The sequence below is a fragment of the Astyanax mexicanus genome, chromosome 3, assembly GCF_023375975.1.
Source record: "Astyanax mexicanus isolate ESR-SI-001 chromosome 3, AstMex3_surface, whole genome shotgun sequence".
NCBI classification, from domain to species: Eukaryota; Metazoa; Chordata; class Actinopteri; order Characiformes; family Acestrorhamphidae; genus Astyanax; species Astyanax mexicanus.
The window spans coordinates 18,576,544-18,591,817 of record NC_064410.1 but is presented as its reverse complement, the minus strand read 5'-3'; the positions used below and the strand labels follow the sequence as shown (position 1 = coordinate 18,591,817).

The following is a 15,274-nucleotide window of genomic DNA, read 5'->3' as shown; positions in this document are numbered from 1 at the left end:
TGTTTATACATTGTATTTACTTATCATTTGAAGTATACTGCTGGCTGTAGGGTGAACGTACCTCTCTACACTGAGCTGCTGGTCTGTTCCAGTTCAGCTATGGGGTTCCAGGAGCAGGGGCTTTGTTCAGCGGTCTCAGGAAAAAGGTTTCTTTGCACGGCTGTGGATTTCCCTGCCAATGACATCACCAACAATTATATAATATATTCATACTAAAAGAACAGTCTAGGCTAATCGAGCAATGGCAGGATATGCTATAAAATCTGCAGGATCATACTGGTTTTATCATGTTAAAAAATGACTTTATCTCTAAAGTCAGGTGTAGATGTGTACCTGTGCAGGTGTAGATGCACCACAGTGCCCCCATCAGACTGATGCCCAATAGAAATGCAGCGAACACGATCACCAAAATAGAGCCGGTACTTGCACCTGATTATGAATAAATACAAAAAAACAACACAAATAAACATTAACAAACAGAACCTACACTGTAAAATGTTTCTTGTAAATTTTACAGCAATTTAACAGCAAAAAAGTTGCCATTAAAGGATTATAAAATTACAGTAATGCACTGTGGAGAAAGATTTTAGCATATTACTGCTTAATAAGATGCCCATTATGTATATAAATTGTAATTTACTAATACATGTTAGATTTTTAGTGTGTCTTGGTTGTACAATTTAGAGGATATTTATTCATAATATGTAGTGCTCATATTTATGGTCTACAATTGGGTAAGATTTTGGAAGCTTCTGCATTTGGTAGATTTATGTTGGCTTAACATAACAGGTGTGTTTCTAGCAATATAAAGAACCTTTACTAGGGCTGGGAATCACATGATACTATATTATCATGATAAATTGCCCACTATATATATATATATATATATATATATATATATATATATATATATATATATATATTTAAAAAAAAAAAAATATATATATATATATATATATATATGAAGTGCACTGTGTGTGTGTGTGAGTCTATACTCACCACTCTCAGAAGAGCTGTGCCGTGACATCTCTGTTTCACTGACTGCAGGTTTTTGAGCAAGCTGACCTGTCAACATATATAAACACACATATGTTTTTATAAACAGAGATTATTGTTACCCATCATAATTATCATTATTAACAGGAAACTCAACCTCCACACACTCAAAGTTTTGTGAACAAAAAAGTTTAAGCACCATATCGTGCACTGACCTGCAGGGGGCGGCAGTAGACCAGCCAGGCCAACAGTGGGGGAATAGGTGACCAGCACTGGCCTCAAAAGGTTTCTATACTCACACTGAGAGAGAGAGAGAGAGAGAGAGAGAGAGAGAGAGAGAGAATTGGTTTGTATTGACTGTTGATACGTCAGCATTATGCTAGCAGTGGTGCTAGTCGTTGCTGTCCAATGAAAAACACTTATCTCCAAAACAGCAACTTTACAGGAGAGAAAAACCTTGTAAGCTTTCAATGGAAGTCAATGTAAAAAAAGAGTTTATTTCAGGTCATTTTGAAGAGTTTCTATTGGTCCGTTTATCAAGAAATTTTGGCACAGTGGAGATAAGTGTTTTTCGTTGGACAGCGATATGAATATGACAACATCAGAGTAAAATAAAATCATTTTAAGCTATAGCAGGTATTTTGATAGTGTAACTGCCTCTTTGGTTGTAGTAGGGCATACTATAGCATGAGGTAGAATGTGTTGGTATGGTGATGGTATGATTTAAATAAATGAGTTTACCTGTTGTCCAGCAGGTGTTTTTATGAGAGCAGGTATTGATGGCCCCCGCATGCACTGCCTCCTTGCTGTGGTCAGCGGGGGTCCGCCTCCACACAGCTGCAGACTGCAGTGCAGGAACTGGATGGAGTTGTTAAACACTGGCCGAAGGATGAAGCTGAACCGTAGCCAGGGTTCTCTCTTTCTTCTTTTTTTAACAATCTCTCCTCCCATTCCTCTCTCTCTCTCCTCCACTGCTCCGGCGGCTTCAGATTTCTGCACTGCAGTCTTTCTTTTCAATGATTCACCTCTCACCTTCCTCTTTTCCCCGTCCATCTTTTTGGCTCCTACTCCAACTTGACTCGAGCCCTCTCTTTTTCCACCCTCCTCTCCCTCTTCAGCTTCTTCTTCCTCCTCTCTCTCTCCTTCATCTCTTTCTCCCTCATCTGTCTCTTCTTCTTCCTCCTCCTCCTCCTCTTCCTCCTGCTCTTTACTTCCACGCTCCTCTCTCGTACGCTTCTCCAGATGGAAGGACGGGTCAGCAGGGCAGAAGTCTTGGACGACCGGCCAGCCGGGGTGAGAGCGGGGGTCCGAGAGAGGAGAGACCACACAGGAGCTGAGCTCTAACCGCCCACGGAGAGAAGTGCTGCCAGAGATCTGAGAGAGAATAAGTAAGAAACACTGCAAATCTCTCTAGGTGAAGCATCAAATGAGCCTCAAATGAGTCACAGGGTATACATTCGCACTACTGCTGGGATTCAGAGAATCGCTGGGATAAGATAAGTCTGACCTGACTTCAATGTTTAAGCATCTGTACTGTAACCAATTGCTGTTTTCTTTTCAGTAAACAATACAGTAAATACACTGTAAGTCCGGATAAGTTGAATTTGAAACCGGTTGAAATTGAAACCGGTTGCCTTAAGAAAGTTAAGTAATGGGTGATGAAAACTTAAGTTAGCATAACTTAAAACATCAAGTTATTACAACTAAAGGGGAAGTTGATTTTTTTTGTTATACCATAAGACTGGTTAAGTTGAGTTTACTTTAAAAAATTTAAGAAACTGGTTGCCTTAAAAAAGTTAAGCAACGGGCAATGAAAACTTGAGTTAGCATAAATTACAATCAAGTTACCACAATTAAAGAGGAACTTGATTTATTTCTAATGTAGCCCATGGAGAATCACTACACACTGATGGTGAGTGTCGGAAAATGTTGGACACACCCAGTATGCAAATAGATTGTGACAGAAGCCAATAGAAAATAAGCTGTTAATGACAACAGACTAAACTCAGTTATTATAAGTTGGCTCAACTCAAAGATCTCAGTTTGAATGCTTATGTGCCCACAAATGTATAACTAACTCAAAATACTTGAGTATTGTTTAGAAATATTATATAAATATAATTTTATGTAAACAGACTTAAATCATTTAGGTTCAACCAACTTCTGGGTTTACAGTGTAGCTGTTTATCAATGCTCCATTGAAAAACTGTAGAATGCAGTGCATCTTGGGATTCCCTACGAATACATTTGCCACCTGTACATATAACAGTAACATTCATTGAAAAAAACGGTGGTCGGATTGAAGAAGTTTCACAAGAATTTACTTATTTGTTGTGAGACTAAACACCAGGCACAAACACATAAATCTAGCACATACAGTAGCTTCCTTAACTTCAGCCAATTACAGACATTTGAAGAAGCACTTAGAAGAAGAATTCATAGCAGTTACATCTTTCCTATTGGCCCCTAACATAATTTATTTGCATAATGGACGTGTACCTCCACCCCTAACTCACCAGTACTGTGGAGCACCGCCTACCAGGGCTACTTTTTGTTGGGAATTCAGTTATACTTACTATCATGCTTGGCTGTCTGGCCACAGTGTTATAGGCAATAGGAGCAAGCTGGCATTTGACTTCATGCTGGAACAGAACTGCCAATGCAGTTAATTTGCAGCATCTGTGCTGCTAGTATTCTACTATTCATTTGCAGTGTATGATTAGCTATAATTCTAAAGTACTTTACTGGCAACTAAAGACCCCAAACATTTTTAAAGGCTGTGCTGTCCATACAACCTTGAAAACACTGATATAACCAAAAGAAACACTGTATCTGTCTGGCACCAGGTCATTCAAACATACAGATACTGTACTGGGCATTATCCCATTATCACAATTTCCTACCAGCACTAACCTGTAGTGAGAAGGACAAACTACAGGAGTTGCCAACTGACAGGCATGTGATTGCAATGGAGCATAATGCATATGACACTGTTTTAAGCCCTTAAAATATTTAATTTATCCTGAGATGATTTTTTTTATTTCAGCTCAGTGAAGCACTTAAAGGACCAATACTTTTTCAGAATTATTTTTTTAGAATTATATATATATATTTTTATATTTTTATTTTTATATAATTTTTTTTTCCCATTTTCTCTACAATTTACATAGCCAATTACCCAACCCACTCATTAGGACTCCCCCTATCACTAGTAATGCCCCAACACACCAGGAGGGTGAAGACTAGCACATGCTTCCTCCGATACATGTGAAGCCAGACACCGCTTCTTTTCGAGCTGCTGCTGATGCAGCCAGTGACACTGAGTAAAGCGCAGCGCAGCACAGGTTCTGATACATCAGCTCACAGATGCCCTGTGCTGCGGGCATCACCCTTTAGTGATGTGGGGAGAGAGTGCCATCTACCCACCCGGAGGGAGTAGTGCTTCCACCAGCTTGATGGCAAAACGTTAGAAATGTTGGTGCACCTCATTAATGTACTGGTGCACCTAAGAAAAAAAGTTAGGCGCATCAGTGCAACCAGTGCAAAAAGGTCTAGGGCCCTGTGGATGAAAATAGAGAGCAGAACTGACCTCGGCGTAAACTCGGCTGTTGGAGGTGATAACACACGGCCCCGCGGCTCTCTGCTCAAACGCCTGGGTGGCGAACAGCTGCATGGAGAGCAGAGGAACACCGTACGGAGAGATGAACCACAGCGGCTCTGTAGCAGCACTGCGCCCCAGCGTACCTGCCGGCCTGTAGGAGCTGAGCTGAGGAACGCTAGGAGGAGTGGGAACACTGGGAGGAGTGGGAAATGAAGCTGCACAGCTGAACTGAGAAAAGAAGAAACAGAAGAAATTTTAGACTGACATTTTATATATACAGTATGCAGGCACATATAAAGAATAACAATAAGAAACTTTCTTACTGTTAAGAAGCAATTTCTTTATTTTTAAATTAAAGGTATTGAAAAAGAGTTTTGTCTCTACTGTCCAGGAAAGACATTCTACTAGATTTTGAAGAAGCATTTCTGTGAGTATTTGACTACATTTGGTGATGAGAGCATTAGTGAGGTCAGGATGCTGGATGGATGATCACCACCCCACCTCACCCCCAACTCCCCACATGTATCCTAATGTCCTAATGTATTGGATGGAGCTCCATCATTCCACAGTTGCACTGCTCCACAGCTCAGTATTGGGGGCTTTATATCCCTCTATATAGCTCACTCCTGGGATTAGGCGTGGTGCCCATAGATTCATGTTTATTTATCTGCTCCAGAGAGTCCTATTCTATTGGCAGTATACTGTATCTCTCCACAGGGACTAGACGAGTTCAATGTGTTTGCATAAAGAAGCTGAATTAATTCATCGGAAGGACATACAGAGGCTTGCAAAAGTATTCATACCCCTTAAACGTTATCACATTTTCTCACCTTACAACCACAAACCTAAATGTATTTTATTGAGATTTTAAGTGATAGACCAACACAAGCACAGAATTGTGAAGTGGAACAAAAATTATACATGGTTTTCAAAATTAAAAAAATCTAAAGTGTGCTGGGCTAAAAGATTCAGATCCTATATCAATACATAGTAGAGCCAAGATTTTTGCCCAAGATGTGCAACTTTGTGTTTGTCTTACTATCTAAGTAAAATACATTTAGTGGTTGTAAGGTAACAAAATGTGAAAAAGTTCAAGGGGAATGAATAATTTTGCAAGCCACTGTATACTGTATATGTCTTGTTACTGTGATGCCAAAATGTCTTCAGGATGTGAATCTTGCTGTTGCCAGCCAATCGTGCACGTCACCTGACACTACTCATTGAGCTCCACTGGCTACCGGTTGCTGCTTGTATTAAATTCAAAGCCTTTAAGATAGTCTACAAGTTAATGATAAAGCAACACGCTCCCTCCTACTTTTTTACAAAACAATCCAGACTGTTCTCATGGTCCCAATGATGGAACAAACTACCTTCTACTACCAGATCAGGAGAATCTCTGGCTATCTTTAAGAAACTCCTGAAGACAGAGCTCTTCAAAGAGCACTTACTCTCCTAACACCTCTAACACACTAACTACTTCTATCCTCATTCTCTGCTCCTCTCCTCCTTTCTTCCTCCCTTTTCCTCTATCCCAATATTACCCATCTGGTCTCTGTCAGGACCTGATAAATGATTTACTTCTTGCTGTGGACTTTTATATCCTCCATTGCTTATGTACCTTATTATTTGTAAGTATGGATACAAATACATGTAATGTAATGTAATGTAATGTAATGTAATTAATTTACATTTTACAGAAACATGTAATTGAGGTTATTGGGGTTATATGTTTACATATATGTATAACTGTCTAGGTCTAACAGACACATGTTCACTCTCTCTCTCTCTCTCTCTCTCTTTCTCTCTACTCACATGTATAACCAGTGGAGTCATCTCTTCAGTCATTTTCCATCTTGTCTGATTGGACAGGCTCATCAAAGGCTTATGTTTCCATAGCAGCACCTGCAAAATAAATAAACAGATGACAAGTAATGGTTAATGTTTGACTCATTAAAATTCCTTAATCCCCTCATTCTGTATATATTTTATAAACTATGATCAGGACACTGTACGCTGTGCAGCAGGGGAGTAAATATGCTTCTTCTATTATTTTTTTTTTTATTGAGAAAGCTTATTACCCCCACACAACAGGGTTGTCCGTTCTTTAACTCATAATGCTGACATGCTAGCACATGCCTTATCTGACACATGGAAAGCCAGACATGGAAATCCAACTGTTGCAGACACATCATAACCTACTTGGAACAAAGCACCAGATCCCCATCTATGTTACAACAGCTAACAAATGTCTGTACTGACCAGCATCACAATGGGAGTGATGAGGGGAGAGAGCCCCACCTACTGTACCCACACAGAAAGAAACGGCAAGCATGGCCTGGGACTCAAAGTGAGACCTCGATTTTATTCAATTAGACCAATGAAAGCTCTTCTACTTCTACTTCTATTTAAATTTGCTCTTCCTCACGCATCCACAATACACACAGGCAGGCTGACCCAGGTCGCATGTGTATTCCCCAGCAGATCCAAACACAAAGCTCTTTCATTTGGGTCAGAAAAAGATTCTACTTTTGCCACCAGCCCTGTTTCTGAATCCTATATTCTGTGGAGAGCTGCCATTATTTCATTATTTTCTCAAATTATGGGAAAAATCACACTTCTGAATCAGTGCTGGGGCTGAAGCACCTGCTGCTAACTTGATTATTCCTTCCCGCGGCTTCATAAAAGAGTCGGACCAACCTGACCAACAGAAGGTTCCTCCAACAGAAAACTGCGCTAGCCCAAAATAGACTGATCCATTTTTCTTAAACCTCTGAAACCCTGTAGAACTGCCAGTGGTTCCTGGCTTTTCCTTCACTTTTATAACTGGAACAAATGTACAATAATAAAAAAAAAAAAGTTTATTCTGATTTCGCTAGAAAAACTCTCTGCTCTGCCTTCTACAATATAAAAAAAAATTTGATTACATTCAAGAAGAGTGTTACTGAGGTCAGAATGGTGAATGATGATCACCACCCCGTCTCATCCCAATCTCCCAAACACATTTTAAACTCCCCAACTCATCCTCAACTACTTTTAACCTCATCCTCAACTTCGCAACTCATCCCAAACTCCCCAAATCATCCCAAAGTCCTCAACTCATCCCAAACTCCCCAACTCACCCCAAACTCCCCAAATCATCCCAAACTCCCCAACTCACCCCAAACTCCCCAACTCATCCCAAACTCCCCAACTCACCCCAAACTCCCCAACTCATCCCAAACTCCTCAACTCATCCCAAAGTCCTCAACTCATCCTCAACTACTTTTAACCTCATCCTCAACTTCGCAACTCATTCCAACTCCCCAACTCATCCCAATTTCCTAACTTATCCTAAACTCCCCAACTCATCCCAAACTCCTCAACTCATCTCTAATTCCGCAACTTATCTTAAACTCCACAAATCATCCCAAACTCCCTAACTTATCCCAAACTCCCCAACTCATCCCAAACTCCTCAACTCATCTCTAATTCTGCAACTCATCTTAAACTCCACAAATCATCCCCATCTCTGCAACTGATCCCAAACACATTGCAAACTCTGCAACTCTGATTCAAAAGTATTGGACAGAACTCCATCATTCCGTAGATCACAGTTCAGACCTATGACAATCTGAGCTGTACCAGCATTGTGAACCTTTGGTGCCTGCAACAATTTCACAATGTTAAAATGCACAATTGACTGTAAAGTTGTTAAAGGTACAATGACCACGAAGCAATGCTACCTATCGAAGAGGTTGTGTGACAAAGTTGTGACAGTGTTGTTGATAAAACATAGACAAGTCAACCACTGCACAGCATTGTAGCAATGCTGTCAGAAAGTAAACAACATTGTGACAGATGTGTATGTTTGCTGGGTATTGTTCAGAAAGACCAGGTGATGCAAATTTCAAACCTGCATAGAAGTCTGATTTCTGATCCCAGCCAATCCACCGTGGACTCCTCTAAGCAGCTGCATAATTGTCTGAGCATTTAAATAACTGATGCCCATTAAAAAGCAGTAGATTAAGACGAGGATGGCAAAGCAGCTGTTTCCTCTGCTTTCTTTGTGAAGTAATTAGGTAATACGGATAACAGAAGTGGTGGAGGTCAGTCTGTGGTCTAGAAGAACAGAAAGACTTTCTAATAGAACAGTTTGAAGGACGGGGAGGACAAAACACCCAAATGACTGCAAAAGACCTTCAGGAAGATTAAAGTCAACACTGGAGGTGCACGGTTCTGCCTCTCTCTCTCTCTCTTACCGTGTTTTTGTAATGCATTTCTCTGCCCTCTCGCTCGATCACTCCCTCTGTCCCACAGGAAATTACTGGAAACGCCAACAGGAAATGGCTCCCGTTGGTCTGTGCCTGGCATGATGGGTCTTGCAGAGTAACTGCCGACACCGAGAGAGACAGGGCCTGCAGGGATCAGTGTGTGTGTGTGTGTGTGTGTGTGTGTGTGTATGAATGTGTGTGTACACAAAACAATCCTGTGTTAGAGAACATGCTGCTTTGATAAGTTATCTCACACACTGATTACAGTACAGGAGAAGCCAGTGTGGCTCCAGCAAATAATTCTAAAAACACAATTTGTTTGTAAGGACAGGTTAAAGTTTACTGCTGTTTCCCCCCGGGATCCATTCACTCCTGTCTAGACTTATTTTTTTTCTCTTAATTTACCTTTAAGAATAATATCTATTCAGAAAACCTATTTCACACCAGGTGCAGTCAATTAATATGGGGTACATATAATTATTACGTTTTTTTTTTCCCTAAATACACTTAACACAACACCTGTCTGTATTGAACATATTGTTGATACAATTTATATTGGTATTACACATTATGCATTAAATTAGCATGTTTTTATATGCTTATACTTTCTTAACAAACAAGATTACACAATTAACATTCAGATAAAAGTGTAACAGAAAGAAAAACTAAACAACAGTAATGCTCTTTCTAGCTTTTAGTTTTTGGACTGTGTTTGACTACACGTAGCTCTGGAACAAGGGAACACATGTTGATCTAGGTTTTTGTGTCATGATACTGCTGCTGTATTTACATTTAGAATAAAGTATCGAAAGAACTGGTAAACACTTCTTAATTGTTAAAAAACTGTAATCAAAATAGCTTTTTGCACATGCCGCACACTTTAAAGAAATACTAGCAGTGTATAGGCAGAAATATTTTAACCGCAGTATGTGCATCTACTGCATATACAGAAATATTGATTAATATACTTTCTAGATCTTTCAAGAAAAAACATCTCCACAATAACCACTCTGGAAATACAGCGTGTCTGCTGGTAAAACTTCCATATCAAATTTGGAAACTGTGAAATGCAATAAAAGGCAACGCCTTAAAAAAAAAATGAAATGTCTGAATGTAAATTTACTCATAAATGGTCTTGTAAAGTTTCATGCTAATGTTGCTAACTGAACACACTGTATCTTAGAGGTGTGAATCACAGAGCATCTCCTGATATGATATTATTATACGTTTCCCATGATAACGATGATATCCCCATGATATTGTGATTCTGCGATACTAATTGTGGGGGGACGGTATAATAATACTGTGTAATGTGTGTGTGTTTGACCTGTAAAACGTGTTTATTCACGGACACAGTGAGGCGTCCCTCGAGACACTGAGCACTGATGGCCTCCTGGTTGCCTTCTGTACCGTTGCTGTCCTCACGAGAGAGCCACTGCCTCAGCATCGTCTCCGCCTCCTTTGCCTCCAGCGTCGCCTGAGCTGTGTGTGTGTGTGTGTGTGTGTGTGTTGGAGAGAAGATTTAGAACTTCTTTAATACCATAGTTAAATATGCTGTTTAATTAACATAGGTTTATAAGCGGATGGCAGCAGCTAGAAGTTAAAGAGCATAAAGCTAAAAGATGGCCATATGATTTCATTAATGAGTAGAAATATTAGTATTCTAGACTGAAAAATTCCTTTTGGTCTAGATCATCCTTAGGCCCTCATGGATTCCACAATATGTTGGAAATATATGGAGCTTATAAAAGTGTATATTTAAATTAATTATTAAATTTACTTTACTTTTAATAAACATTAAATATTTAATTGCGTATGAATACATTTAAATGTTGGTGCTTTTTCTGTTCTGAACTTGAGAGGTAAGGAAATTTATCTTACATTAAAGCTTTTGAATTGATTAATCATTTGTGCCTTTATGAAAAGATTTATCCCACCTTAAGTATGATCACAAATTGACTGTCAAGTAGTTGATGGGACCTTTCCATTTTTTCTCTAATAATTTATCCAAAATGATGCATTAACATTAAGATTTTAGAATGTTAAATGTGTTGGGGTTGAATGTGATGGAGTTCAGTGTGACGAAGTTGAGTGTTAGGGGGCTGAGTGTTAGGGGGTTGAATGTGACGGGGTTGAATATGACGGAGTGAATGTGACAGGGTTGAATGTGATGTATTTGAATATGACAGAGTGTATGTGACAGGGTTGAATGTGAGGGGTTCAGTATGATAGGTTTGAGTGTGTTCGAGTTGAATGTGACTGGGTTGGAGTTTGATGGGGTTGAATGTAATGAAGTTGAGTGTGTTGGAGTTAAATGTGACAGGTTTGAGTGTGACGGGGTTGAGCGTTTTGGGGTTGAATGTGACAAGGTGAATGTGACAGGTTTGAGTGTGACAGGGTTGAGTGTGACAGGGTTAAGTGCGATGGGGTAGAATGTGATGGAGTTCAGTGTGACGAAGTTGAGTGCTAGGGGTTTGAGTGTGACAGGGCTGAGTGTGACAGGGTTAAGTGCGATGGGGTAGAATGTGATGGAGTTCAGTGTGACGAAGTTGAGTGTTGGAGTTGAGTGCTAGGGGGTTGAGTGTGACAGGGTTGAGTGTGACAGTGTTGAGTGTGACAGGTTTAAGTGTGACAGGGTTGAACATTTTAGATTTGAATGTGACGGAGTTGAATGTGACGAAGTGACTGTGTATAGAGTGTAACAGGGTTGAGTTCAACAGGGTTGAGAGTAAAAGGGTTGAATGTGATGGAGTTCAGTATGACGAAGTTGAGTGTGTTGGGGATGAATGTGACAGGGTTAGGTGTAACAGAGTATGAGTTGAGTATGATGAGGTTAAATGTAACAGGGTGGAATGTGACAAGGTTGAGTTTTATAGGGTTTAGTGTGACAGGGTTGAGTGTGACAGAGTTGAGAGTGACAGGGTTTAATGTAATGGAGTTGAGTGTGAAAAGGTAAAATGTGACAGAGATGAATGAGTTGGGGTTGAATGTAATGTAGTTGAGTGTGCTGGAGTTGAGTGTGGTGGGGTTGAGTGTGACAAAGTAGAGTGTGATGGAGTTAAACGTGAGAGGGGTAAGTGTAACAGAGTGGAGTGTTAGAAGCTTGAGTGTAACAGAGTAGAGTGTGATGGCGTTCAATGTTAAGGAGTTGAGTATATTGGGTTTGAAGGTGACAGGATTGAATGTGATGGGTATATATTCTATTTAGCTAATAAAGCATCACAAGGTATTTTGCAAATTATAAAATGTAAAATTTCTGCAGCATTATTATTATTATTATTATTATATATTATTTTCTCTAAATAACAGTTTTGTGTAAATGATTAATAAAATGTGGAATAAAAGGAAGATAATGTGTGTAAATGTTTGATATTCATTCCAAAACAGGATGAAGTCACTTCACACTTATCAGAACACACTGAGGCTCTTCCTTTATTAATCAGTTTAAAAGCCTTGATGTGTTATTTTAATATGCAATTATCTGTGTGCTATGGGTTCTGTCTTGCAGCACTCTGGAACCAGACAAGGTCGCCGTGTCGTTTAATCGGGTCAGAAACTCATGTTTAAGGTCACGCTGATGTTTTCTGTTAATCTAAGGTCAGAGAGAGTCTGATGCAGCCTCACCCGTCCCGCTGCCTCTCAGCCTGATCACGAAGCGGTTGGCCAGGTTAGCTTCTGTGTATGATGTCACAGCGGGGTAGTGGTTCTGATTGGCCCAGGTCAGCAGGTCAGGGTGCGAAAGGAGGTCCGGTACGAAAGTGGTGGTCATGGTGAGGTCGGGTTTAGGAGGATAGAGAGGGGTCACACTATGGGAAGACTGAAACAAGGCCATACTTTAGATTGAATTATAAGGGACTATTGTGCTCAGTAATTAACTGAAATAACAAACCTTTTAATGGGGACAAATTGTAACCATGATCTATGGGCTATACAAAACATGTTCATGAATTTCACACTTACATAAGAGTCACAATTAAGAGATCTTAGCTTAATTCTTGCCAGTCCCTTTCAGAATAAGCCAGGGTGGTAATATGCAGGTTTCTTAATTGTGTCACATAAGTCACATAAGGGACTATTCAAAAGGCTCATAGAAACGTCTGATTACTGATACCAATCTCTTTAAGTTTTGCATAATATTTGCCCTTTAAATTCAATGGAGGTCAATATAAAATGATTTTGGAGCATTTCTATTGGTCATTTGATGAAAAAAAATGAATACACTATAAAGAAAAAAACAAGAAAATGATAATTAAATGAAAAACAATGAAAAAGTAGAATGAACTGTATTTGTGTCGTAGTTTATTGTTAATGTTAAATTTTGATAATGAATTTGTTATTAAGTAGTGATTATGTGTTGAAAGTTTTTTTTCTTTGCCAAACTGCAGATATTTATAAATGATCTCTAAACCAATCACAGAAAAGCATTGAAAAGCTTATTTCTGATTGAGTCAGACTGCTTGGAGCTGTTCAGTACAGCAGTACTGTTTTTTTGTCAGAGGCAGGTATGCTGTACATAAGTGCAAATTAAAAAGAATTATACTTTAAACTAGCCTCCACATGGTAACGTTTGCTTAATGTTGCTTAATGTTACTTGCTTGTAATATTTTTGTTAATTGACCTATTTTAATAAATCCTAGCGGTTAAGTACAGTAGACAAAGTTCTGTTGAAGCTTTTCAGGAAATAGAGTTATCCAGTAATTATGTCCACCCATTATGTTTAATTGCCCCTCCAATCAAAGCAGCCCAGAACCAGCGCTGTCTCATTCTGAAGCTTCCTTTCTCCAGCTGCTTCCACTGGGATGAGTTATGTGCTCTGTGGCCTGTTTGTGGCCTGTTGCTGTGGCATGTGTTTTGAGTTCTCAAACCAAAAGAATGGAAAGTCTGGGCTAACCAATCAGATAAAAGCTAACCTAGGCCTTTAGCAACACTTCCAATTTATATGATATTAATGGCTGCAGCTACGATAATCAAAAATCCAACATAAACAAAAACAGCTCTGATGCTCCCACTGCTAAGCAACAGAGAGACAGGCTGGTAGATTTTTTTAAAAAGTATTTAAGTGTTTTCCACATGTTTCCAGCCTTCAGAAGCAGTGTGACCCCCACACTGCACTGTTCCCTCCTAGGCCAGTCAGTGAATCTCAGCAGTAGAAGAGATTAATTTCAGTAAACGAGACTCACGAGGACGGTGATGTGGCCGCGCAGGCCGGGGGTCACCATTGCAAAATTGACTGGAGCCACGCTGCTCAGCACCAACACCAGGTTATGCCACCCTGCACCCGGCACAGCAGGCAGCAGGGAGAGGGACACCTCCACCTGCAACGAGCTAAGAGAGGGAGAGGGAGAGAGAGAGAGAGAGAGAGACAGACAGAGAGGGTAAGAGAGACAGAGAGGGTGAGAGAGTGTCACGTTTATTTCACAGGGGTGCCTAAAAGTTTGTAAGCAATGTTCGGTATTTCTACATTAATTAATTCAAACTTAAACTTTATCTAATTTTGTCAAGTCCTAAAAGTAAATAAGAAGAAACTAATCTAGTAAAAGAGACAAAATATTAGAAAGTATTGCTCATTTATTGTTGAGGAAAATTATTCCATGTTGCGTACTGTGAGAGGCAAAAATATGTGAAAGTTTGTTTTCAGTATCTGGGCATTGACCTGGCCCTGCTGATTCTGTAACCATTCTGTGGTAGAACCACTTGTGTGCTTAGGGCTGTTGTCTTGCTGCATGACCCGCTGTTATAATCCAAACACCAGACACTGCATACATGTATAAAACTAGGGTAACTTTATTTACAAAAGATGGAAAAAAATTGCTTCAGGGATGAGCGTGGCCCTAAATACCAACGAAACCAACTACAAAAAACATAACTAACTGAACCTGAATATAAATAAAAACTACCCCCTTTAAAACTATTCCTTAAACATATTTGAAAAGTGCAGAAAATATATGCAGAAAATGGAAAATACTGAAAGGTTCACAAATTTACAGGCACCACTGTAAACTCAGCTCACAGCCTTTAACTTAGATAAAAGAAATATTTCTCATAATCCCCTTTTTAAGAGATGTGGTGAATTTACAGTGCTTTATAAAACACTCTAATGAGGAGACAGGGCTCAGAGGAATGTAAGCACTTTTAATAAGGCTCTTTTAAGTGTATGGTTTTCATGTTTTTTATTCATGTAGTTTAACAGTAATGTGAACTCATCTATGACTATTTAATGTGATGTTCACAGATCACACACTGAACAGCAGAACACAGGGATTTCATTATAGAAATGCTAATGGTATGATAATTCTGGGCCAATACTGTTAAAAATATATTTAAATTCAATGTAGAACTGAAATGCTGCTATTTCCCTGTATTGTTTTGGGGGCAATATTAATAATAGTAATCTATAGTTATAGTAATTTGAATATTTAAGTTTAAA

General features: G+C 39.4%; 1 protein-coding gene across 1 annotated transcript in view; it reads right to left on the bottom strand.

Moving 5' to 3' along the window:
* engl (endoglin, like) overlaps positions 1-15,274 on the bottom strand; it is a 38,345-nt gene that overhangs the window by 1,870 nt on the left and 21,201 nt on the right. The window contains exons 7-17 of the mRNA XM_022682887.2: positions 14,028-14,172; positions 12,472-12,664; positions 10,175-10,329; positions 8,836-8,991; positions 6,410-6,499; positions 4,586-4,825; positions 1,738-2,370; positions 1,212-1,296; positions 1,000-1,065; positions 334-429; positions 62-172 (exon numbers count right to left, since the gene is read on the bottom strand). Coding sequence (XP_022538608.2) covers positions 66-172; positions 334-429; positions 1,000-1,065; positions 1,212-1,296; positions 1,738-2,370; positions 4,586-4,825; positions 6,410-6,499; positions 8,836-8,991; positions 10,175-10,329; positions 12,472-12,664; positions 14,028-14,172 — 1,966 coding nt within the window. The 3' untranslated portion in view covers positions 62-65. The remainder of the gene's footprint in view (positions 1-61; positions 173-333; positions 430-999; positions 1,066-1,211; positions 1,297-1,737; positions 2,371-4,585; positions 4,826-6,409; positions 6,500-8,835; positions 8,992-10,174; positions 10,330-12,471; positions 12,665-14,027; positions 14,173-15,274) is intronic.